General features: G+C 37.8%; 1 protein-coding gene across 6 annotated transcripts in view; it reads left to right on the forward strand.

Moving 5' to 3' along the window:
• The window catches only part of reln (reelin), a 153267-nt gene that overhangs the window by 16715 nt on the left and 109122 nt on the right, over positions 1–27430 (forward strand). For all 6 annotated transcript variants that reach the window (XM_008411936.2, XM_017305227.1, XM_008411933.2 and 3 more), the window contains exon 2: positions 12587–12694. In XM_008411936.2, the coding sequence (XP_008410158.1) occupies positions 12587–12694 (108 nt within the window). The remainder of the gene's footprint in view (positions 1–12586; positions 12695–27430) is intronic.

Here is a 27430-nt window from a genome sequence, read left to right on the forward strand (position 1 = left end):
AATAGGTGCCTGCCATGCAATGCATGGAGGCAGTACTGACTTGCTTCGCAAGTCAGTACTGCTCTCCTTATGCATTGCTATGGCATGCCCCTAATTAAAGCAACATTAGTCCACCTGTTTCTTCTCTTTTATCTCAAGAGGCTTGGTAAGTTTAGACTGTGTGAAATTGGAAATGTGTGAATTGTAATTCAGTCCAACGCAAACACAGCAAGATGTTTTTTCACAATATATTAACTTTGTATAAAATATGGGGGAAAAAAAACTTTTCAAGCTATTTCCTCTCAGCTGGAAATAATTCAGTAGAAGCAGTGTGTGCTATTTTAATAAAACATGACTGAGTGGCCCTGAGACACTGACATTTATTAAGTTTGGTCCATTTCTCTCCTTGAAAGTGGGGTAAGGTCTGTGATGTTTCATGAACACACCCATTTCCAAGCTAAAACAATGATGGACTGCAAACTTCACCACATTTAATGAGATTTTACATGATAATAATCTGAAATTTACCTGTATTTAGCCCCCCTGAGTTGATTCTTCGAAGAACTGCCTTTCTTACAGGTGAAAGTCTCCCACTTTTGCACATCTAGAGATTAAAGCTTTTAGCTCAAGCCCAGTCAAATTGGAAGTTTTCAAGTCTTATGAGAAATTCTGAAAGGACTTTTGGTCTGAACTTTGACAGGGCCATTCAGGTGAATATGCTCAGATCTAAACTATTGATGCTCTGGATGTTTGGTCGCTGTTAAAAGCTCTGTCTCTTTCAAAAGTGTAGATATTAGCACTTGCTTTTATCGAAACTATTATGAGAATTGTGTTGTGGCAGCAAAAATATTACAACACAAAGTCCTCCTAAAATGTGTGGGGATGTGTTTTCTCGATGTAAACAGCAGCTATAAACAAGATATAATTTCAAGACCCAGAGCAGACAACCATTTTTATCACTAGTGAGTAAAAACCTTATCACTACATAATCCTTTTTTTTCATGGTTCAGTTTAGACAATGAGACATTTTCACTTACATTAGAAATTAGTCAAGAATAATCAAATTACTGAGAGGATCAAACTGGATTGCATCATGGCCTGTAACAGCTACACTTATTAGTCTTTCTTTGATTTGAGTGACTTTTATGCTCAAACATGATCACTGTTTGTGTGTATTCTTTCTGTTGCACTGAAATATGCCACTTTAACTCTTCCAGCATGTAGAGTGTGTTATTATTCCTTGAATGAAAAATGAAAGGCTTCCACTTTTTAGTGTGCTTGCAGAGATTAAAAATGTCTCATTAGCTTTTGGATTTGAATATGTGCGTCTTTCCTGTTCTCTCTTTGCACATGTTGTTGACATCCTTTCCCCGAGGGGTTATATTTTTCTTTTAATTCCATCGTAAGTCTTTTGGCATGAAAAATGAAAAGAGAAGATATTACATTATGTGAAGAGCAATATGATTTCAAATTACTTGCAGATGGAGATTGTGTTACTCCCTTGAAAGCCAATTAAAAAAAAGCAAAAGGAGTCCCTGGAGCACAGAAACATAAATCTTGATTTTGGAATATTAAGGGAACTTGCACAAAGGATCTGCTCAGTGGTGGATAATTTGGACACCTGCACTTGCTCATGTTTAGGCATCAAGTACGCTTGGCATCATATGAGATCAGCACAACGAAGTGTGATTTTGAGGTAGATTGTGTGTGAGGAACAGGATGTTTGTGTCACGATTCTGGGGTGTTTTGCTTTTCATCAGTGTTTGTATTTTGTTTTACTGTTTATTTCTGTGCAACCTCGGTCAGTTCATTCATTTGTATTCAGTTCTCTGTTTATTCTTACATTTTATTTAGACATTTCCTTATCCTTCTATCCTCTTCCATTCTGTCTACCTCCCCCTCATCTCCTCTCTTGCTCACTAGCATCCCTGTTTAGCCTCCGTGCACAACTGCAGCCTATTTCCAATTATCCACCTGTCCTTTGTCAAGTAATCAAGCTCCTCAGTATCTTTATACAGCAGGTGTGGTGCTCAATTCAGATTTTTTGCTGTAGTCAGATGATTATTATTTTTATTTATTTATTTATTTTACATCCTACTAACTAAATCCGACTGCAATGACGTTTCTGTGTGAACGGTTCACGTCCCAAAGCGACCCGCATGCGCAGAAGAAGAACGAAGACGTCACATAGCAACACATTGTTTACGGAAGTAATACTGGATGGAGCCGTTTATGGATCGATTTTCACATTTATTTAGCAATGAGAGCCAATAGTATCGTTGAAAGATCACAACAAGAAGGAATCTAATAAAAAGGAAAGCACTCTATTAGCATTTATCTTTAGTGAAGAATTGTTTACAGCTTCTGTGCGGTCGGACCAGGACTTCCTTCGTAAGTTCGTAATTAGAATTTTCAGCCATTGTTTATGTCTGGATTTATCTCATCTGACGTTTTTGGTGCAGAATTATGACGCACACCTCATATAAATGACATAAAAGTAAAATGCGACACGACGATCACGATGTTCAGACTGCAGACACTTTAACAATTGGATAGGATCAGTTTTTTTTTCTTTGCGTGCTTTCAATGACCGCCAGTTCTTTGGATTCACTCATCCTATTCCACCAGGGGGCTCTACGGTTTATTTCACACCAGATTGAAGGGACTTAATGGCGAACCGGAAGTCGTCGTAATGTTGCCATCTGCCTACGTAAGCGAGCTAAATTAATCTTAAAACCACTTCTTACTTGGATTTTTGAGTATTTCCCAACATGGTGAGTTGATGTTGAATGTTGTAAGCTATTGAGAGAGATTGGCAAACTGGGTTAAAGCTAATGAAAATGCTAGTGGTTTCAAGGCAGTGAGAATCAACTGTATCGATAAATGATCATAACAGGGAAGGATTCTAATAAAATGAAAGCACAACTATTAGTAATTATCTTTAGTGAAGATAAATGCTAAAGATGATCTTAGCAGTAATCATTGTAGAAGAGCCAGAACAATGCTGACTCTTGTTTATTGTTTATTGGGGTCTATATAGAGTTCAAGGACTGTCTGCTTTATAATTTGTTGGTTAAATCAAGCATAATTGGTGATGATATGCTCATATAGTCTAGGTTTAAATCTGTGATTTTAAGCTTGTGTTGATTTGAATTGTACAATGCTAAGTATTGCCATTTTTGCTTTGACTTTGTTTATAGCTTTCCCTATCAATTCAAGAAAGTCTCTTCACCAAACTGTCTTGAAGCGGTTGTTTTTCTACATAACTGTTGCAAGTAGGAAGCCAAAACAACCTCCATTTTTTAAAAAAAATTAAAAAATGGGCAGAGTCTCAACACTGCAAACATGACTCAGAAAAGCCAGTGCCTATGTAAATACTGGTAAAGTACACCTAATTTGAACAATTGCTTTGATTCCAACAAAAAAACACATCAAGCTGCAGTTTAGCAGACCTGTAGAAGCTCAGTTCCTCATAGGTCATCTGTGATAGAGTTTCACAGCAGCAGATGGCAGTGCCAGCAGGCCAGGATGGTGCCAGTAGGTTACGCAATGGAATGATTCTTGTAAGACCTGACTGGAACGCCACATGACACATGCATGTGCAGAAACACACTTCCCACACGTTCTTCTGTTTAAAAGTGAACCAGTGCGTCGATAGTCAGTAATTCTGACGATCTGGAAAATGCTCCAACTTGCCGATTTGACTATTCATTCCTCCTTTTCTTATCCCAGTAAATTGTGGTATATCCTTTGAATCATTATGGTCAGGTGACAGTCTGAACCATTTCAGGAAGCTCAGGGTGAAGTGACACCCCAAGGCTGGCGTGGCGATGGGAGCAGATGGATATATAGGTTCCCTATGGTCTGGCCTCTATTTCCTGGTCATCTCTGGGGCACGTGCGTCTGCCAGTAGGATGTGGGTCAGATGGGCAGTTATCTTTATCAAGATTATTGCCAGGAAAACCTCCCAACTTTAGAAAACCAAACGGCCATCGTTTGGTTTACGAGAAAAGAAAACAACTTGGTTTTAACACACTGTAAAAACTAAATCTTACTAAATATTTATCTAATTTTGAGTGCAAATATCTCAGTTCACTTGAAATAAGACAAACTTAACAGAAAATTAACGTTTGGGTGAGATATACAAGCTTCTTTTAAGTCAATAATTCCTTCAGATCGATTAAAAATTACAATTCAATTTTTCAGTGGAAAAATCTGCCAGTGGAACTTGTGCTTCTTTAAAATCAATATTAAGGAAATGTTGACCTGAAAGAAGCTTCTCTATTTTGCTGAAAAGTTGAATCAGAAAAAGTAGGTCCATTTTAACCTAAATTGTATTTTTCCAGTATTTGTTCTTTGATTGGATTTTTTTTTTGAAATTGTGCAGCCACACTCCTGTAAATCAGCTTTTTGTTCAGTAAATATCACTCTAACAGTCTGACATAGTGTTCAGTGCTCAAAATCTTTGGCAAAACACACAGTAGCTGAATAATATTTTCTTCCTCTAACTGCTGAAATGTTCCCTGCAGACATTTAATGCTGTTGCTGGCAGGAAAGTCATTTCTGGCTGTTTTTAATTGATGTAATCATCTCATTTTCTTGAATGACAATTTGAATGTAATTGCAATGGACACTTCAGGAGAGAGGAGAGTACAAACATGCAACGTTTGTTTAAAACTAAGAAAACATGATTAAAATGTTGTGTATAATCTAGATTAGCGATCTAGATGGACCGAAAAGAGACAATAGAAATGAAGTTACTTATTTTTGTGAACTTTTCTATTGTAAATCAAAAGTGGCAGTTTGCAACCTGGAGGTGGAGGTTCTGGTTTCAGCCGCAGGGGACAGCTGTGAGGGCTTTGAGATGGGTCCATGTCAGTCCGCTGCTCGTTAGTGCATGAGTAACATGGCTGTCCAAAAAGTCTTCAAAAGTTGTTGCTTGTCACCATATAGTGACAAAGTTGCTACGTTAGCTACAGTGGGCTGTCGCTTTACAGTAGTCTGTGAAATTTAAGCAGTTAAAGTTGCAGTATGTAACTTTTATAAAAAATATATTTCTTGCGTCGTGACAGAATGGTATGAGACAAATAATCGGTGGGAAAAATCGAGCTCCTCAGCCTTCTGCCAGTTCTCCCAGTGCCAACGAGAAGCAACCAGTCAGAGCCAGGAGGCGGGACTTAGCGCTTTCAATCACTAACTGTGGTAGGCTACAGCTTCGTTCTGGTAGCAGAGCCTGTCATGAATGCTCAGGTCAGTTATCACTGATGACGGCGGGTAAACGGTTTTCCTGTGACTGTAAGTTGTTTCTCAACCATCATTGAACAGTGAGTACACGAGCGTGATTGACAGCACTAAGACCCTCCTCCTGCCTCTGATTGGTTGTTTTTGGTCCGGAGTGGTGCATTTCTGTAGATGGTTCAGGGAAAATGTGGAGGGTATTGATCTTTTCACAGATTATCTGTCTGATATTCCGCTGTCACCAAATGATGAGAGTTTTCACAAATATGTATAAAACATTGTTTTTAATAAAAGTTGCGCGCTGCAGCTTTAAGTTGAGTTTTCCAAACTGTATCAGTGGGATGAAGCTGATGTCGATATTCAGTCATACTTGATGTGTCCAAGTTTGATACGGTGAGTAACAAAATTTCTTGCAAATATCCCTAAATTAGCAAAAACAAAACAATTATAAAGTCTGATGAGTGAGAAAAGATGTTTAATATTTAATTTTAAGTACTTATGAAATGCAGAGGCAGGTATTTATTAATATTTAACAGTTTAATTGATTTTATCAATGCATTCCAGCACAACCAGCCCTTTGTGGATATTCATGATCTTCATATTTCCCAAAATAAAAAATGAACTTGGATCTAAAACATGCCGTCCAGCTCTTTTCCTGACTCTAGTTTTATTGTTACTTTGAAAAATGAGCTCATGGTTCCAGGACAGGTTGTGCTTTGCCATTTATTTCAGTAATTAAATGGCAATAAGGATTAGTTTCATCACTTATTTTCCCAAGAATTTTGTCAAAGCGTTGTTTTAAAAATAAAAAGTACAAATAAGTTGACTGTCTTATGAAGGCTCACTCACTTTGCAAGGCTCAGTTCACTGGGACCTGTGTGAAGCAACTCTGTGGTACCTTATCAAATTTTCAGTGGATATTCTGTGTCTTCCTCTTGTACCTTGTTTCTCTGATGTTGACGATGCTTTTACAAAAGACAGGAGAAGTTAATGCAGTCGTGTTGTTCTTGATTACCAGGTGATTTCAGCATCGCCGGAGAGAATCATGCCTGAAATATTCATCAAACAAATTCAGAACCGTAACCGGTGGGATTATATAAAAAAACTAATGTTTTACACCTCAGTAAGCTTAAAGTTTTTTCTTTTACTTTATTATGCTTATTTTGCAGAAGATCCCTGCTGCATCTCTAGTACCTGTCTCTTTTAAGCTGGTGAATGTGTGTTTTGTTTTGTTGGTGCGCTGGTGCACTGTAAAACACCAGAGCCACATTTAGTTGTGTCTACTACCTTTTACTCTTTAAGTCAAATAAATTTATCCAGTTTTGGATTAAATGTGAATTTGTGAAAGATAAACTTGCAGCAGTAAGTTGTGTTAACTTTTTATTAATTTATTCAAACCTCCAAGAGTTGAATAACTCTTGGAGGTTGAGTTTTAAGGTTTGCACTTAAAAAACTGAAAGAAGAGAAAGACAGGAGTGGGAGCTATTTCCCAGAATGCTTAGCGGCATGTTTCTGTCTCCTGAGGCTCAAGTGCGTTACGTTGATCTGACTGGTGTTTTATTAAATGTTCATTTTAATGCAATTCTCAGTTGGCAAAGCTTGAGGATAATGTCCTGATCACACTAAATGTTTCTGAGCTGAATTCATTGGGATGTTTAATAAAATTCATCAGATCAGAAATTTAGTTCAAACAAGAATTTAAATTATTGTAAAGTAAAATAAATATTTATTTTAACTTGATATTGCGAGTAAAATAATAGAGAAATGTGGCTCTTTAACTATTTTTCTTTCTAGCATATTGTGAAATAATTATTTGGTTTAAATTGCAGCATTAAGTTAAAACTCACAATTCATGATTAATGAAGTTAAAAAACATGTTTAGACAACTTGTCTCTTGTTGTTAAATCAACTTCATGAACTTTAATTTCTGAGTTAAAACCAAAACAGTTTTCTTGTGACTTAAGTTGCATTTGTAAGGTGAAGTTAAACCACCTTCAAATGTTTTGCAGTGCAGTTTATGCCCTCATGTTACTCATGGTGGATCCAGAGAAGTGTAGAAAGCCCCGGGCCCATCAATAGTTGAGCAGCATGGTTGTGTGTGTCTGTAATGAGGCTTACCGCATCTCTTCATCAATATTATATGCTGGCTTTGGGCCAAGCAGTGAGCGCCGTGTTCTGGTATAAAGTGTGTGGGTCTGAGTGTTATGCATACAGCGTGATGAGGATTTTGCAGAACTTCACTTCAGACCTCTTACAGATGTGCAAATACATCATCATGCTGGAATGCGGTCTCATCTTGATTGCTTTTTGCATCTCTGACCCTTTTAGTAACTAAAATTGCTAATTATATATTCAGAAAGATCAGAAGCTTAGATTAAAAGCTTTGGTCTTTTTTTTTTAAATCCTAAAAGAAGAAATTGTTTAGTTTTTTTTTTCCACATGAAACTGCAGAATACACAATTTTTCCCAGAACTGATTTCTATTTTCGTGTGTTTGTGTCGTTGATTTGCAAACCAGAGATGCAGTCTTACGCAGGAAACGTCCTAAATTCAGTCCAGATGTCTCCCTGATCCGCTTCAAACCTTACGCTTGTGTTGTTTGCACATCAACAGTAAACGGTGTAAACAAACCCATTCTCCATCACACTGAACCTTAATGCTCTCTGAATGAGACGCTCAGTAGTAAATTTCAGCCGTATTCCTCCCTCATGGCTCCTCATCCCCTTCGGCCAAAGCGAACAGCTCTCAAAAAATGAAGTATGGACGAGAATGTTAACGGCTAGCATCAAAGGCCCTTTTTCTGAAACGTGTGTGTGTGTGTGTGTGTGTGTGTGTGTGTGTGTGTGTGTGTGTGTGTGTGTGTGTGTGTGTGTGTGTGTGTGTGTGCGTAAAGTACCCCCACAGGTGATTGGATCTGATCCCATCTCATCTGATTGGCTCATCTGTCTGATGCGTTACACAGGCGAGTGAGAAAGTGCGGCAGGGTGGGGGTTGTTGGAGGCCAGGCTAAATAATTTAGATCTTGGATTTGTATTGATCAGGTAGCGCGGTTCTCCTCGGGCGGCTCCGCTACGCCGTCTCTCCCTGCTCTTGTTTTTCAGCGGTAACCTTCTGGCCCCAGCTTTACCTTCTCCTCTTTTTTTGTCTCAACCCCCCTACCTTTCTCCAACCTGCTCACCAGCGCGCCTTCAAGTGCATTTCTGCAAGGGAAAATCATTCCCTCATTTACTCGTGGAAGAACATTATGAACCTGGGCTGATTTGCATTACAGAAGGAGGTTTTTATTTATTTTTTTCAGTATCTTTTTGGAGTAATGGAGGGTGTGTAACCTTGGTGATGCAGGTCAGTGGAATTGCAGAAATTAGCATTTTAGCTGCTCCAAGTTTAATGCATTACTCTATTAAATACAGTACAATGTCACGGCCTTGGATCAATACTGCAGAATGCAATTACTAATGAAACATGTCTCAACTTAACATTTAATGGATTTGTTGAATAGGTAATGTGCTTTGAGGGGAAATGAAAAGCATGTTATGTGTAGTATCATATAAAGATGAAACTTATTCACGTAAATTAGGTTTATTTTGGCAGTTTGTGGTTGATGCAGTGGCAGATGTTCAGTCAGAAACAAGAAATTAATAAAATGTTTCTTCAGCTGTTTTTATTTAATCTGTATTATATTTTAAGATTCTTTTACTGATCCTTGGTCAAGTTGCTGAGGGACGTATTTTCACAGACTTACTCTTGATATTTTTTTGTTGCATTGTTCCAGCCTGAAATTTTATTTCCAAAAAATCGGAGTCGATGTTTAGATTCTCCAATCTGGTTGTAGTTTCATTTTTATCAAATTTTCTTGCATTACGATGACCAGTTTCAATGCGTTTCACTGGGATTTCATGTGACAGACCAGCACAAAGCAGTTCATGGTTGTAAAAGTGATGGAAAATGATACAAGGTTTTATCTGTCAATAATGTAAAAAGTGTTATGGAGTACATCGCTGCCAAGTTTGTACCTCCAGAGAATGAAAAATGTTTCCTGTTCTAACTTACAGAACAACTCAAGCTCATTCAGATGAGACGGAGAGCAACTGTGATCATACATTTTCAGATAAGCTGATATTTTAGCTGTGGATTTGACTAGGCCATTCCATTGCAGCACCATCTGGTTGGATGTTTCAGACCATCGTCAGAAGGTGAACATCCCCTACAACTTTACATTTAATGGGTTTGTTGAATGTGTTTGTCAGCTTTATAGAAATTGGTGAATTTTGAAAAACTAATTGAAACACTTTTCGCCTCACATGATCGACTTCTGGATGTTACTACTGGTGGAAACGATGAAGAAGATGACAGGAAGTGGTAGGAGGATGATGATGCGGGTTGTTTTTAATTATTTATCATGTGAACAAAGTTATTCACATCTGACTTTTAATTATATTTCTTAAGGCAAAAATCACAATTGCAAAATTGTGTTTATTCAACATGAGTGGATTTTGACAGAGTTTTACGCACATTTTTAATGGACACGCAGCTTCTGTTGTGGTAAAAAAAAATGGCTCTATGTGCCTGGAAAATACATAACACATAATACTACCTTTAATCTTTATGGCTAGTTTAAGGGTTTTTATGTTTTAGCTCTATATCAGGGGCTTCAAACTCATTTTTGTTTTTGGACCAAATCAAGATCATGAATGCTCTTAAAGGGCCAGTTGTGCCAAAACGTATTTATAAAACCTGTTTACAAACTGTTAAAATATCAATGAATTCTTAAAATTTAATAATATTATTGACCATCTTTTTAGCCTCTCCAGGATTTTGTGTTTGTCGAACTAACTTGGAAATATTTGCCCTTATTTATTATGATAAATGCAACTTTTTAATACTCACTGTATAGATCATGGACTATATTCTGACATCAATTAAATCTGAGGCAGATGTTTAGTACAAGCAAGAAAGTTTTTGAGAAAAATCTGCAACAAACTCCCAATGATGTATTAACGCAAAAAAGTGCAGAGATTTGTTGATTTTGTGTAAATTTCCACAATAATTCTCAAAACTGGAAGGGCTGATTGATATAATTTGACAGTAAACAGATAAAAACTGCATTGATTTGATTGAAAACATAATATTTAAGCACATTTAGTGTTTAGCTAAGAGTCAAGAGGGCCACATAAAATGCTATGGCGGGCCGGATTTGGCCCACGAGCCTTGAGTTTGAAGCATGGGCTCTATATGCTAAAATTTAATTTGATGCTGAAACTAAATAAAGATGGCAGCCAAAATACGTCTTTTGGCTGCATGTTTAGGTTCTAGTTGGGTTGAGGGTGTGTAAAGTAAGGTGTTGAGTTTTAAATGTGACTTATGAGTTTAAGGATTGTGACAGGAGAGCAGAACAGGAAATGTCTGGATGCAATAAAGACGGTAATGGGATGAATTATTGAGGCTTTGATATGGATGAGAGCCTGGGAGAGGGAGATGGCCGAACGCCTCAGACGGGGTGTAACGCGTCCAACGTACACAAAATCACAGAGAACACACACATTCAGACACACTGTAAAACATTAGAGCCACATTTAGTTGTGTCTACTATCTTTTACTCTTTAAGTCAAATAAATTTATCCAGTTTTAGATTTTGAACCTAAATGTGAGATTGTGAAAGATAAACTTACAGCAGTAAGTTGTGTTAACTTTTTATTAATTTAGTCAAACCTCCAAGAGTTGAATCAACTGAGTTTTTAGGTTTGCACTTAAAAAACTGAAAGAAGAGAAAGACAGGAGTGGGAACCATTTCCCAGAATGCTTAGCGGCATGTTTCTGTCTCCTGAGGTGGAAGTGCGTCACGTTGATCTGACTCTGGTGTTTTATTAAGGCAAATGCTCATTTTAATGCAATTCTCAGTTAGCAAAGCTTGAGGATAATGTCCTGATCACACTAAATGTTTCTGAGCTGAATTCATTGGGATGTTTAATAAAATTCATCATCAGATCAGAAATTCTGTTCAAACAAGAATTTAAATTATTCTAAAGTAAAATCAGTATTTATTTTAACTTGATATTGTGAGTAAAATAATATAGAAATGTGGCTCTTTAACCAGGTGAGGGCAGATTTTAGGGATTAATGAAGTTAAAAACATGTTTAGACAACTTGTCTCTTGTTGTTAAATCAACTTCATGAACTTTAATTTCTGAGTAAAAGCCAAAACAATTTTCTCGTTGACTTATATTTTCAAGGTAGCAGGTGGACTTTCATTTTCAAGTTAAACCACCTGTAAATGTTTTACAGTGCACACACATGGTGAATTGTGTGAGGACACGTTAAAGGGAGACACGTCTCCCAGTCAGAATCTGCTCTGCCCATGAAAACACACCAAGCCCAGAAGAACGAACGCCCTGGGACAAAACTGATTATGTTTCTATTCATACAAAAAGAAAAACACATTAACACTGTGAGGCGCCTCCTGTTCTCTTCATTACTTCTCGGTAAGCATGGGGATCCCAGGGTCAGGAAGCATCAAGTCCTCCATGTTTCACTGCAGCAAAGCGTTTTGCTCCTCTGTGTGCAGAGCTGTTTTCTGGAGGGGGAGCGTCAGACGGTTCCCCTGAGCTCTGCGCTGCTGACTGGAAGCTGTCCAGTAGCCGATCTCCCTCTTTTTCCAGTGTTAAAGCCGACTCTGTGGGCCTGTCACTCCAGGCTTTTGCTTACCAGACAAATCTATGGTTAACTTTCTACAGGATCCACGGGGCTGCAGATGCGTTCAGCTTGATACGCTTTCAGGTTTTCTGCTGTCCGAGGAGAGCAAAGCTGTTCGGGTTACAGCCAATTAGCTCATCAGTTTTCTCTAATGCGCATGTCGATAGGGACAAGTCTTGTTAAAAGAGGGGTCATTTGTGAGTCTACATTTGTGTGTCATTGAATTACCATTTGTATCAGTAAATTATTAGTTTCATTGTTCAGGTTCTTGTCAATACATTTTAAAATGTTTTTCAGTCGTTTCAGTGATTTACTTCAAAGGTGAAAGTTGTTACACTGCAAAAACACATTTTACTAAGTAGTTTTGGTCTAGTTTTCTGTGAAAATATCCTTTTCAGTACTTATTTCAATAAGTACTTGAAATAAGTGAACTTATTTCAAGTACACTTGAAATAAGAAACTTGACTTGCAAGAAACTTTTCAGTAACACATGGGAGCTGGTTTTAAGTCAATCATTCCTTAATATTGAAAAGAAAATACTTGTTCCACTGGCAGATTATTTCACTTACATATGTGTGACGTCTACCACGTGATCAACATTTTACCTCTTTATGCTTTGATGAGGCATCAATCTTCCCTTCAGCTTTTTAAAGAAATCTTCCTTCCTTCTGTTTCTTCAGTCTCCATCTCTACCAGTGTCCCGTTTGATGGTCTGCTGGTGACTGGCCTCTACACATCCACCCCAGTCCAGTCTGCTCCCATTCCTGCCCCCGCTGCTTTCGGCTTTGGTAAGTTACGTTTATGCTCATGGAAGAAGGTTCTTGTTGCTTATTGTTGTTGTTATTGTTTACATCTGCGCCTTTCTGGAGGGCAAAAAGACGATTCTTTTACTTGCCGTCTATAGCCGCGTTAACTTAATGAAACCTGGAGATGTAGTTGTTGTTAATTTAGTGCGGTGCGCCAGAGCAAAGGGGAAAGTAATGCAGAAAAACCGACGAACGACTCGAAACTACGTGCATTCTTCTTCTCCTTACACCACACGCAGACCCGTTGCCATAGCAACTGGCTGACTGCAGCTCCACTAGCTGACCAAGTAGAGATCATGTTGAAGCGTGTCAAAAACCACACAGTACCACAAAGATGGACATGAGAAAAAAGTCAGAAATTTTTGATTCATCTCAGAAATTTTCTAGAAAAGTCATGAAAATTTTGGACTTTTGAATCTTAAAATTTCAAGCTTTTTTTTTTCTACAAAATTTCTGAAATGAATCAAAGAAAAATTTTTGAGGTTTTATTCTGTCTACAATATTCAGTTGTAAAGAACAGGATATTTAGTCCGTTACAGTTTTGTGTTTTCAGGCTTGATGTTTTTTTTGCACTTATCAATAGGTCTGAGCAAAGCGGTGGTTGATTAGCTAATTTAAACTCCTGCTCTATTGGTGATCTGTCAGATAGTTGTTTTTGTGTGGCGCCTTATTTCTTCCAAATCAACCAAAACGCACCAAATTCAGAAGCACAGCTACATGTTAAATTTGTCAAAGTCAAGCTAGCATGCCTGAGCTACGTTCGTCTCACGCGCCATGTTTCTTTCTAAGTAAGACGTTTCACTGACCTGTGAAATGTGATACTTTTGGACTTTATCTAGTTATTGTAGTGTTGACAATTATTAGCAAAACAATGCATCCATTTCTTATATAAATCAGATGTACATTTAAAATTTAGCATGTTATGCTGACAACTTGATGGCTAGTTAAAATAAGTGAGAAGTTTTAATATTTCTATAAGGAAAACACTCAAAATATAGAGAAAGAAGTTTTAAATGAGTATTTATTTTGCTCCCAGAATGTTGAATGATGGAAGAATTTCACCACATATACTTTTTCTTTCATGTTTTTAAATAAATATGAATATGACATAAATGTAAACTGAACACAAACAAACCAGTAAGGGTGGTGAAAAGTCTAAAAGGAGACGCGGTTCCTTCGACTTGTTGGAAAATGTTCTTTGGGCAGGATTGTCTGCAATTGGTTTCCACAGAAGAAAAGCATAACAACCGTTTTCAGGAGACAATTTAGTGGATGTGAAATGTTATTTTCAGGGATTGTCTCTGTGCAAACAATTTCCTGCATCCATTATCTACTTCTTCTCCCATCGGTGGGTTTATCATTTTATTTGGTCTTAGTTTTGCCCTTTTTTATCCTGTTTTTCTCACAGCAAAAAAACAAACAAAAAAATGGGATTTGTTTTGTAAATTCAGTCTAATTATATGAAGAGGCAGCTGAGTAAAATGCAGTTTTTCTCTAGGAACGCAGTGGTCTCATTTAAGGAGTAGTTTGGCCAAAAACTTGCCTAAAAACCTGGGTTTGGTTGAAGTGAACTCCGGATCGGATCGAATGCATACATGGATGCCAAAAAGAGAAATCCTACAATTACTAAACTCCACATAGACTTTGATGTAAACCTGAATGCGTTTGGTGCGAACGCACCTTTAGCCACATCAAAAACAGAGCTGACTCTAGAGTTTTAAACATAATGACAACAATATTTTCGATTGTTCCCTGCTTTTGACCAAAGTGGTTCTTTCCTCTGCACTTCAGAACAACCCATAATAAATAATTTGTGCAGCACAGCAATGATTTATTTTAATTTTCCATCGACATTTTTAATCGCACTCATCACCACGTCTCACCCTCAAGCTGCAAAGCCTGCTAACGCTTACATAAGTCGGCGGGTTTGGAGTTTCGACTCCATCTCTTGGCGGCTCAGAGACATAAAAGTGGAGACGGACACAATAACGCTCCTTTCAGAAAACACAGAAAAAATGCTCAGCTTGAAGTGTTTAGTGAGAGGCTACTTTAGAAGAAGTGCGTCCTGACAGATCCCCCTCTGCACTGGGTGGGGTCTTACTGGTGTAGCTGAACAGGAATCCTCAGAGAGGCCCGGCTCGGAGCTGGTGCCCAGTGCGCTCACTCATCCTGACTACCTCCAGTGTTCCTCAGACGCTGACTTCACCCTGGCCCGTCCGCTCTGCCTTCTTGGCAGTTCTGCTTTCTGGGGTGGCATCCAAGCATGAATTGCGTCACCTTCGCTACACTCTAATGACTAGAAAATTTAGAAATACTGCTGCATAATGTTGCTGCTTGTGGAAGGAACTGTTAGGCTCTAGTATTTGATGAAAGCCTGGAAAACCTCGAGGTTGAGTTTGTGCCACACCGTGCAGTCAGTTTCTTTCTTGCTGCATTTTCTACCAGTGGGATCTTTAGACAGGACGATGTAGAATCTGCTTTATTTACAATACTGAAATTGATAACCACACTGTAAAAACACAAAATCCTACCAAATATTTTAGCTTCTAGTGCACATATTGCAGTACATTGGATTTAAGACAAACTAACTCACGAGTAACTTTTCAGCAAGATGTAGGAGTTTAAGTAAATAATTCTGTGAGTCTGATGAAAAAGTAGGAGCTCCATTATCAGATTGTTTTTTGATTATAACAAGATGTTTTCTCCAGTTAAAAGTGAAATAATCTGCCAGTGGAACTAGTAGTTTTTTCTGTCAACATTAACCAATTGTTGACTTGAAATAAGATTTTATATCTTCCTGAAAAGTTACTTGTCGGTTAGTTTTGTCTTATTTCAAGTGAACTGATTAAGATTTTCGCAATATAAACTGGAGGAAACTATTTGGTAAGTCTTGAATTTGAGGATTCCTCAAATTTAATTTACCTCATCAATGAGCTTCTACACTGCAAAACACAAAATCTTACCAAGTATTTTTGTCTAGTGCAAATATCTTAGTGCACTTGAATTCACTGACTTACAAATAACTTTTAAGCAAGATTTAAGAGTTTGTTTTGAATAAATTTATCCAACTTCAGATTTTGAACCTAAATGTGAGTTTGTGAAAGATAAACATACAGCAGTAAGTTGTGTTAACTTATTATTCATTTATTCAAACCTCCAAGAGTTGAATAAACTGAGTTTTTAGGCTATATAGCTAAAAAAACTGAAAGAAGAGAAAGACAGGAGTGGGAGCTATTTCCCAGAATGCTTAGCGGCATGTTTCTGTCTCCTGAGGTGGAAGTGCGTCACGTTGATCTGACTCTGGTGTTTTATTAAATGTTCATTTTAATGCAATTCTCAGTTATCAAAGCTTGAGGATAATGTCCTGATCACACTAAATGTTTCTGAGCTGAATTCATTGGGATGTTTAATAAAATTCATCATCAGATCAGAAATTTAGTTCATGCAGTTTGAAACCATAATTTTAATTATTCTAAAGTAAAATAAATATTTATTTTAACTTGATATTGTGAGTGAAATAATAGAGAAATGTGGCTTCTTAACCAGGTGAGGGCAGATTTTAGGGATTAATGAAGTTAAAAACAATGTTTAGACAACGTGTCTCTTGTTGTTAAATCAACTTCATGAACTTTAATTTCTGAGTTAAAACCAAAACAATTTTCTCGTCGACTTAAATTACATTTTCAAGGCAGCAGGTGGACTTTCATTTTCAAGTTAAACCACCTGTAAATGTTTTACAGTGAGTGGCAAAATGTTTGGACACTCCTGACCTAAAACAAACTTATTTCTTGCTAAATTAGTAAATTAGTCTTGTCTTTGCACTAGAAATATCTCCTACGTTGTGTTTTTGCAGCGTAGAAGCTAATGACGTTACTCTGTTAGATCAAAACACGGTGAGACTCATGAAGTAGAAGAGTTTAAAAATAAGATTGAGTGTAGAGCAGATCAACAGGAGGGTCATTGTTCCCCATCAGGGCCAGAGGAGTTAAGACAAGCTGCGTCTTTAATTCTTCTGAATGGAGCCAGTTAACACATGAACATCAACAAAATAAAATACTAATTCCCTTCATCTCAAAACACGCACACACTCCCACTGTGTGGTTTAGGAAACATGTGGTCAGCAGGTGTATCAGTGCAATATTTAATGTGCGCTCGCAAAATGGCTAAAATTAAACCTCTCATGATCATCAGAGGGGAAAATAAAGCAGCATTTGTTGGATGTCCAGGAATGTTTTTGTGTTTTGCACCACGTTACCTTTGTAGCAGATATTTATCCTGGTGAGACCAACATGGCTTTCACTGTAAATAATCCAATTACTATTAACTTTTAAATGGTGATTGACTAGCTTCTAGACCTGAAACTAATATCACTTACTGCCATGAAGACACAGAGAGTGGTGTCAGACATAAGGCCCGAGGGCCGAATTCTGCCCACTGTAGATCGTTTTTGTGGCCCTATCAGTCTCTCTGTTTTATTGCGGAAATTCACGCAAACTTAACCAATCCCCATATTTTTTTTTTTTTTTTTTTTGTATTTTTGCACTGATGCATAGGCCTGTCACAATAACCAATAAATCAGTTAATCACCCTATAAATTAAAGCGAGTGCAATAATTTCTATTGGCATGATTTATCATTTTTCTCTTTCTAACCAAAAACTGGATGATAAAATTCTTCAGTCTGGTGTTTTGGTCTCAGTGAATTGAAGTATAATTTTGTTTACAGAGACTTCGTTTTATTTGTTGTTTCTCTTGTTTTGTTTATTTATTTTTTTTACATTTTAAATGTCTTCCAGTTCCAAATGTGTTGACTGTTTGCTAGAATTTTAAATTTATTGATCTTTAAGAATGTGTTCTTGCCATTTTCATTATATCACTTAAAAATCAAAAATAACAATATTATCGTTTATCGCAAAGACTTCTGGGACAATTTGTTATCCTAACAGACCAAACAGTCATAAACATTCATAAAGTCTCCTTTATGTTCATGACATTGTTGTCGGTCTGATGCACAATCAAAGTGTTAAATTCATGTTATAAATAAACAAATACTTTACCAATATTAAGTAATTATTGACTTGAAAGAAGCTCCCAAGTTACTTCTAAGCTATTTGTCTTATTTCAAGTGAACTAGGATATTTGCTGAACTGTTTCTGTGTGTAGCTGCTGTGCTCTTTGTGTTTAGGTTTGTTTTGTATGATTGTGCATTTTGCTGTTTTTCTCTTTGGTGTGTCACATTGGTAAATTTAGACCCTCCAGTGTTTAGTCACAAAGAGACAATGACATGCAGACAGAAGGCATCGGTTTAGGTTTTTCCCTCAACAGTCTCAACACTTTAATAAAAAATGTTTTGTTTTGACTTTTACTGCGTCGTCAGATCTCAACGCCCACTCGTTATTAAATCAGTTGATGTGTGACCAAAGCTGCGGCAGCCACTAAGGTATTCAAAGGAATGCCATTTCTGTGGGTTTTGGGCTGAACTGCGGCTGCAGCTCGTTCCTCCTCTGCCGTCAGTCAGCAGATCACACATTTGCCGCTGGTTGGCTAACCTCAGGACCTTTATGATACTATAATTGCTCTGTTATGGCTAGTGAGACAAACTGGAGCTAAAAACAATGTTCTTTTTTTGGATCGGTGCCCACTCGGAGCACAGGGGCATAAACTGCTTGTGGTTTCCATAAAAATACCCGTTGGTCCTGGAGGCTGGGTCCGTCTGCAGTGTTTTTGTCTGTGTCCTGGTGCCGGGCGTTGAGATTTATTTTGAAATTTATTGTTATAATTCACACTCTTTAGCTAGAGTAGGCTGTGTGGTTTCATTTGAGGCTTGTGGGTGGTAAAGTTTGTCACTTCGGTTATTCACTACGGACCTGTTTGTGGTAATTTTGACATGTTTGTTGCAAACTTTATAGATGTAAGTGCATGGGGACGTCTGTATCTGCTGCCAGCGCAGCAATATGAATCTGAACTGACTCAGCAGCCTGAGAATTAGAACCTCTCCATGTTCTTGTTTTTCCTCCCAAAAAAAAAAACTTTCAACTTAGACGACTTTCTTTCCAATCCCTCAGACTTTAGGGACTCGAACTGAGATCTGGAAAGATTTCAGACTGAAAGTGACGGCTTTTCTTACCCTAATAATCAGTTTAGCTATCAAAACAAAAGGCTTGCTTTCATCTGCCACAAGGCAAATAATGAAGTGATGCATTGAAACTCATAGACCAATGTTTAAATGTCTAAATGGAAAGAATTGTCACGTTTGGCCTGATTTGTGTTTCTCCCCTAACGGCTAAATGTTTCCCATTATCCATTTAAGCACAAAAACAGAACAAGTATTCATTCTACATGTCTTCAGCTACGTTATAATTACATTGATGTAGGAGCACAGGAAAGAGGGGCTTTGGAAAAAAAAAGCCAATACAGAATTGACGAAGTATGTGCACTGTAAAACATTTACAGGTGATTTAAGTTGAAAATGAAAGTCCATCTGCTGCATTGAAAATGCAATTTAAGTCGACAAGAAAATAGTTTTGGTTTTAACTCAGAAATTAAGGTTCATGAAGTTGATTTAACAACAAGAGACAAGTTGTTTAAGTATTGCTTTTTAACTTCATTAATCTTGAATTGTGAGTTTTAACTAAAAAACTGGCCTCACTTGGTTAAAGAGCCACATTTCTCTATTATTTTACTCACAATATCAAGTTAAAATAAATACTTATTTTACTTTAGAATAATTTAAATTCTTGTTTCAAACTGCATGAACTAAATTTCTGATCTGATGATGAATTTTATTAAACATCCCAATGAATTCAGCTCAGAAACATTTAGTGTGATCAGGACATTATCCTCAAGCTTTGATAACTGAGAATTGCATTAAAATGAACATTTAATAAAACACCAGAGTCAGATCAACGTGACGCACTTCTACCTCAGGAGACAGAAACATGCCGCTAAGCATTCTGGGAAATGGCTCCCACTCCTGTCTTTCTCTTCTTTCAGTTTTTTAAGTGTTAATCTAAAAACTCTAGTTTATTCAACTCTTTGACTAAATGAATAAAAAGTTAACACAACTTACTGCTGCTGTAAGTTTATCTTTCACAAATTCACATTTAGGTTCAAAATCTAAAACTGGATACATTTATTTGACTTAAAGAGTAAAAGATAGTAGACACAACTAAATGTGGCTCAAATGTTTTACAGTGTTTGAGTAGAGGAATAAAATGACCCAAACATGCATGAAAAATGGCAAACAGGGACCGATGAAGAAGAGAGGAGGAAGATGAAGGGATGGCATTCCATCACTTCCTCTGACGGAGTGGCTGATTACTGCTGCCTCTCCAGTGCTGAGCTGCTCAGAAACCGGTCAGTGATGGATAGCTCGTTTGCTTGGGTGATGTTTATTTTGTCGTTAATTTGCATATTTGTATGTATTTGTTGAGTCGTTGGCTTCTGCTGGTGAGGTTCAGTCCCCCCCACGTCGCGTTATGATGAATTTGGCCGTCTGACAAAACGGACAGCTTAGTGACGGGGACATCCAGCTGACACTCGGCTCCCATGACGGATGGGCTCATGCTAACACACAGCCTCGATTAGAGATGAAATCCCGCTGAACTTTGACCTTTAGAGGGAGGTGCGAGAGGAGATCTGCTGCCAAGAGCGTAATCGTGCACATTTAATTCCCAAAGGAACACCTTTGAACACTGACAGCACCTACAGTGCCACGCAAATGTAGGGGAGACTGAGACGCACTGCAAAAACACTAAATTTTACTGATTATTTCTAGTCTAGGTTCTAGTGCAACTATCTTAGCACACTTGAAATAAGACAAACTACAAGTATCTTTGTAGTTTGTTTTAAGTAAATAGTTTAATATTGATGAAGAAGTATTAGTTACATTGGCAGATTATTTCACTTATAAAAAACATTTTTCCCATAAGTTAATTTATCTGCTGATGGAACCAGTAGTTTATCATCAGTATTAAGGAATTATTTACTTTAAACAAGTGCGTATTTCTTGCTGAAAAGTTTCTTTTGGTTTAGTCTCTTATTCCAAGTCTACTAAGATGGTTGTACTAGAAACTAGACCAAACATACATGGTAAGATTTTGTTTTTGAGTGAATAATCTGCCTGTTAAATTTGTACTTTATCATTAACATAAAGAAATTGACTCAGAACAATTTGAATTTTGAGTCAAATTGTTTTGTTTTCAGCACTTTGTCTTGCTGGAAGCTGCTTGTAAGTTAGTTTTGTCTTATTTCAAGTGTATTAAGATATTTGCTGCAGAAATTAGACATAAATACTTTGCAAAATGTTTATGCCAGAAATAAAAATGCCTCCCAGATAAAGACTCCAAGAGTCTCTTTTCCCCTCATTATTCAGACAGATTTAATGCCATCAGCAAACCGTGATGTACTTCAGGCTGCTCAGTGGGCAAATTATTTTCTCTGTCAATCAAATAATCAGTTGAGTTTGGAGCAGAAGTAAGTAAAATAATCTGAGCATTTGGGATTTTATTTAGTAACATTACCAGTCCTGGGTTATCACCCCTAAAACTGCACAGATATGTTTCCACTTCCACGCTGCAACTTGGGAAGCCAGAATTTCTTGGAAAATTAGTTTCTGATGGAAACGTTGGAATTTAGAAGGTGTGATAATTGATACACTGCAAAAACCCACAATCTTACCAGGCGGTTTTATTCTAGTTTTCAGTGCAAATATTTTAGTTCACTTGAAATGAGACAAAACTGATTTACAAGTAACTTTTCAGGAATTAATAGAAGATTGGTTTAAGTAAATAATTTCTTAACATTGATGACAACAGATTATTTTACTTATAATATGGGGAAAACGCTTTGTATGTTGCATAATCTCCCAGTGGAGCCAGGTTGGTTTTTCAATCAGTAGTAAGAAATTATTTACTTAAGAAAACTGCTACATCATGCTGAAAAGTTACTTGTAAGTTATTTTTGTCTTATTTCAAGAGTACTAAGATATTTGCATTAGAAACTAGACCAAAATGTTTGGTAAAATTTTGTGTTTTTGCAAAGTAGAGTGATCCACTGACCCCTAAACCCTGTGGGATTTTGTTCTATTCCAAAAAAGGGGAAAAAAAAGCTCAAATTATCAAATTGGTCCTCTGTAATATGCGCACGTTTAGGTTGCAAATATCTACACATTCATCCATCTCAAGGCTGAAGGTTAGCTGCCGTCACCTCGCCGCCACCAGGCTGGATGGAGTGTCAGCGGAAATGTCAGTGTATGAGAAATGGCAGCTCATCATGTCAGTATTTACAGAGACATACTCTCAGGTGTTTCCTGCAGAACAAAGCCTTGTTTTGAAATTCTGCGTGTTTCCTCGAACAGTCCCGGGAGATCGTGCTTCCGCGCAGCCCTCCTTCCTCTCAATCAGCTTGATGAGGATGCAGAGTGAGGAGCTATACCGTGTATGGAAAGGGCGCAGGATAAAAAAGAATGATACAAGAGGAAAGAGGTGGTGCACGGAGCAAAGAAGGGGTGAGGAAAAAGGGGCTCCCATGGGGAGAGAAGCTGTCAGTCCCTGGGAGACATCAAACGCAGTGCAGCCCTGTGATCAGCTTGCACCCTGGCTCTCCTCTGACAGCTCCCTGACTGTGCCGCTTACACTCCTTCATACCAGCGCAGAGATACTCACGCTTACGCTTTCCTGCAGCCACGAGAGCTCTCGCTCTTTCCGACTTATCCGTTCATACTCCGACACATTCGTATTCCACACTTTCACTCGCCGTCATACATGGGATGCACATTTGCGAAGCGTTCACCTTGTAGCGACATCGTCAAGGTCGCCCGAGAGTCACAAACTGTTGCTGCGAAACTTTGGGCTCAGTGGAGGGGAGGTAGTGCTGCACTGCAAAAACACAAAATTTAACCAAGTATTTCTCGTCTACTTTCTAGAACATTTTAGTCTGCTTGAAGTATGACACAACTAACTTACAAGTAACTTTTCAGCAACATATAGGAGCTTGTTTTCAGCAAATAACTCCTTAAAGCGTCAGTATAATTTAAAATGGATGTTTTTGAGCTTTATGTCATGTTGTAATGTGATTCCTTCTTGGAGTGTTGCTTTGATTCTCATGGATGTTTGAGAAATCATTTGATCTCCATGGCAACCATTATTCAACCATTCAAAACACCTGGTTGGACCTGGCCCCGCCTTCGAGGATGAAGCTCCTCCCCCACTGAGCTCCTTCAGACTAGCCAGTAGCAATTAGCAAACACCTGGTGGAGCTGAGCGTCTGCTGGGCTCATTATAGCAGCTACTACTCAGAGCATCGCTGGTATAAACGTTGCTATAGGGTTAAAGAGAAGCCATGTATGTTGTGGTGACTTCCTGAAGGCGGAGCTTCAGAAAGAGCAGGAGTTTTTAAAGAGACAGGGTGTTAAATTACAAAGTCAGATTTCCTTTTAAGTTGTAATGTTTAGCATTTTTACAACAACTGAAGGCAATATTGTTACTTATTGGTGCTGTAAAATAGCACTATGTGACTGTGAAATATGTAATACTGAACCTTTAATATTGATGGAAAAGCACTAGATCCACTGACAGAGTATTTCACTTATAATAAAACATTTATCGCATGTTAAAAGCGAAATAATCTGCCAATTGAATAAGCACTTCGTCAGCAATATTGAGGAATTATTGACTTCAAACAAGCTCCTACAATTTGCTGAAAAGTTACTTGTAAGCTAGTTTTGTCTTATTTAAGATATTTGCACTACAAACTAGACCAGAAATACTTGGTAAGGTTTTGTAGAGTGGCAGCCACGGCGATGTTGAAGATGAGGATGATAACTTATCTGATCCATCACTCCTTCTCTGCTGGGGATACGGGCACCAAAGGCAGATCCTTCCCGATGATGAATTCATTAGCGCCTGAGATGAAATGGGTTGTCAGGGCCAGGGTTATGTATGGGAGGTGATTTGTGTCCTCTGCGGCACGGCGTTGGATCAGACTCTGAGGTCTGTTGGGTCGGCTTGTTGTAAATAACGGCTCTTTTGCTGGCAGAGGGTTTCCCCATCCCTCTCGTCCAGATGCTGTTGTTCTGTCCTTCTTGTTGCTTAGCACCCCCGTCCCCGAGGCCTGCAGGCTGCTAACAGGTGGCTAAACATTTGCGCTCTGTCAGAGTCCAGAGGACTGCTCAGATAATTATGCACCACTAAGTAATCAACAGTAGATTATCTCAATGTGCACAGCCTCATTAGAAACAAAAAAACAAGCACAATTGGTACTTGAAACTGAAACTTTTTTTTATTATTATTATTTAAACGTGATCTATTATGCTTTCTTGAACAGTTTATGATAGGTCAGTGGGCTACATGCAAAACTTGTTCATTAAATTTTTTGCACAAAATTATTCTTAGATAATTATATTCTAGTGTGATCAGTTCTGCCTATTTTGAGTTGTTTTAGAGTCTCCTGTCGCTTTAAATCCAAATAAGCTGCTGCTGTCCACGCCACCTACTCCCCTTTTACACTCTCAGATGAACATTGAGACCAACAGATCCGCATTGATACAACCGTACAGCTTTGAAAAGCAGAAGTGGAGCCTCCTGCACAACCAGCAAGAATGCAGCAAGAGTTTTCTGGGTGTTAAGTCAACAACTAAACACTTGTCTTTCCCAGCAGTCGTTGTACATCGGTAAAACCAGCTGGCCAAACGTGCTGGAGCTCAGCTTGGGTTGCTAGGTAACGGGCTAGGCTTTACTGGGGTTGCTAGGTAACGGGCAGTGCCTGCTGATTTGTAACTTAACAATTGGGAGATTTTTAAAACGGGTTTAAAGCCCATTTAAAACAATAACTTATTCCCAAAATGGCTGGGTGTCTTTTTAAGCGGTAGAAACACAAATGAAAGTATAAAAACGTGCTAAATAAGAATTTTGCATAATTCTGCCCATTTAAGTCAAGCTGCAGTACTTGATCAGACAATCCTGACTGCTGACGTTTTCTGTGTCATGTGATTAAAATAGACCTGTTAGAAACCGGTACTGCTCTCCATTTCTTTTTATGAAATAAAATCCCTTCATTCAGTTCCTCTACCTTCTTTAGACGTGCTCATCTTCAGATCTATCAGTGGATTGTAGAACATTTCACATTTTTGTACATTACAACCACAAATACAAGTATTTTAAAAAACAAAGTGGTGCATCATTTTTAAGTAGGAGAAAATATAGTTTTAAAGCTGCTTTTATAAATAAAAATCTGTAAAGTGTGGTGCAACTTTATGCTTAGCCCTGTTTTATCTGTAATGGCGTCTAATAAGTTCAAAAGACGATGAATGAAGTCAAATTGAAGAAAATTCTGGAGTCTATAACTCTACACTGAAAAAACACAAATTCTTACCAAGTATTTTGTCTTGTTTCTTGTGCAAATATCTTAATACATTTGAAATAAGACAAACCCAACTTACTAGTAACTTTTTAGCAAAGATGCTCGTTTTAGGTAAATAATTCCTTTATACTGACTCAAAACTACTAGTTCCACTGGTAAATTTATTAATTTATATAATGGGAAAAATGTCTTTATAAATGGAAACAAAAACTTCTATTGGAAATATCAATATAAAGGACTTATTCACACAAATAAAGCTTTTATATCTTGCTGAAAAGTTTCTTTTAAGTTGGGTTATTTCAAGTGAATAAAGACATTTGCACTGTAAACTTGGTAAGATTTTGTGTGTGTGTGAATGTTGGTGTTTTTCATGCATTTTTAAAGCTTTGACCCCACATAAATTTGTATGCTCATGCTGGGCTTTGTCCTTTTCTTGCTGTATTTTTTTGCATCTAAATGTATGGTAAGGAGGTTCAGGGTAACCGAGAAAGCAGAAGCGGAAAGGCGGGAGCCAAACTCACTGTGATAGAGATTTCAAAGCAGCCTGTGAGCTGTTGGGCACTTTTTTATTTTTATTTTTTTTATGCTGCAGGAGAGAGCAGCAGGCGTAGGTTGTTTCTCCCATGTGTGGTCTCTTTCGAGCAGAGCTAAGTTATTTTCTAACCGTGCGGAGAGGCTGGTTACATGTCAAAGAGAACGGGAGAGAAATATGGATGGAAGAAAGACGGGGAGAGCATCGACTGAAAACGCCGCCCGTTTCGACACATTTCTGTGAACACCAGTGGGTTTGCATCATTTCAACACTGAGGGAAGCTGACTTTGAAATGGATCTTTGTTGTTTGGTGATGTAAAACTTTTTAAATTCTGTGCTTCCACAGGCACCTTGCAAGTGTGTGGGTTCCTGAGGCAAACCGTACGTGTGATTTTACAAATTCGTGCTTGCCAACTGAGCTGCTCTCTTAAGTCTACCCACTTTTAAACAGTTTAAGTGCTCCGTGATTCTGTTCGCAGGAGGATTTCTCCACATAAGTCCCTGATTGTACCTTTTGCTAAAAGTTTCTGTGATGAACCTGATCTGCTATTTAGTTTCATGACAGGCAAGTGCATAGAAATTAATACATTTTTGATAATTTTGATCATTAATAACTAGTAATTATGAAATTCGGTTAATCAGAAAATCTTGGATACATTAGATGAATAAGGAAGAAATGTCATTGACATGGACACGTTGAAGGTAGGCCACATAGACATGAAAGTTGTGTGGAAGAAAAAAGTGAGGTTAAGTTGCTCATTTATTTTGGCTAAGAAGAAAAAAAGACAGTGTTAAGTTATTAAAGCATCTCCTTGTTTTACATTTTATTGGTCTTTTGTTGATTCATATTTTTCTTTAACGGAATGACACTTTTTTTCATCAGACTTTTTCCTACCTCCAAACCTTTTGGACATTTTTATACTTCCGTTTGGGTCTCTGCTGCTTCCAAAAACAGCTAAGCATCCAGCCGTTACTTTTTTAGTTTCAGCAATAAGTTCCCAAAAACATCCCAGTTGGTAAGTAGCATTTGAAGAGCACTGTCATGTTACCTAGCAACCCCAGTGAAGCCCAGCGAAGCCCAGCCCGTTACCTTCAACGTGTTACCAACCCAACCTGAACTTCCAGAACATTTGGTCAGCAGGTTTTACCGCTGTATGCGCTGTACAATGGCTGCTGGAAAAGACAAGTGTTTTGATGTTGACTTGCTATCCAGAAACCACCTGCTGGATTCTTGTCGGTTGTGCAGGAAGCACCACTTCTGCTTTTCATGGATGCACAGTTGTATAATTGTGCATGTTTTGGAGCCATTTTTATGTGAGTGTAAACGTTGAGTTGATGGGCGTGGTCAGCAGCAGCTTATTGGTAATAAGACTCTCTAAAACAGCTCATTCTGATTGGACCTTAAAATATGCATAATAATATCTATGAATGATTTTGTGCAAAAAATTTAAAGAACATGTTTTGAACAGGTTAGAAGATCAATTCTAACCTGTTCAATTCAGCATAATAGGTGACCTTTGAAAATATTTTTCATTATTTTCTAATTTTAGTTTTCTTTAAAAAAAACTTAATATTAAATTTTTTCAGTTTTAAGCAATAGCCAGAGAAAGTGATGACAAAAAATGACTAACAACAACAGTTTAAATAAATCCCTATCTGAATTTAAACTATCACCTTTTCATGTTTTATTTGCAGGGGAGAGTTTCTCAAAACTCACCCAGATCCTCTCTGACCCATATTCTGGCAGAGGAAAGTTTTTGACCTTCTCCTTGTTTTTCCCTCCTTATGAGAGCCGGTCTGTCGCCGTGATTATTCCACTGCCTCCCAG

Source organism: Poecilia reticulata, linkage group LG6 (genome assembly GCF_000633615.1).
Source record: "Poecilia reticulata strain Guanapo linkage group LG6, Guppy_female_1.0+MT, whole genome shotgun sequence".
In the NCBI taxonomy this organism is placed as follows: domain Eukaryota; kingdom Metazoa; phylum Chordata; class Actinopteri; order Cyprinodontiformes; family Poeciliidae; genus Poecilia; species Poecilia reticulata.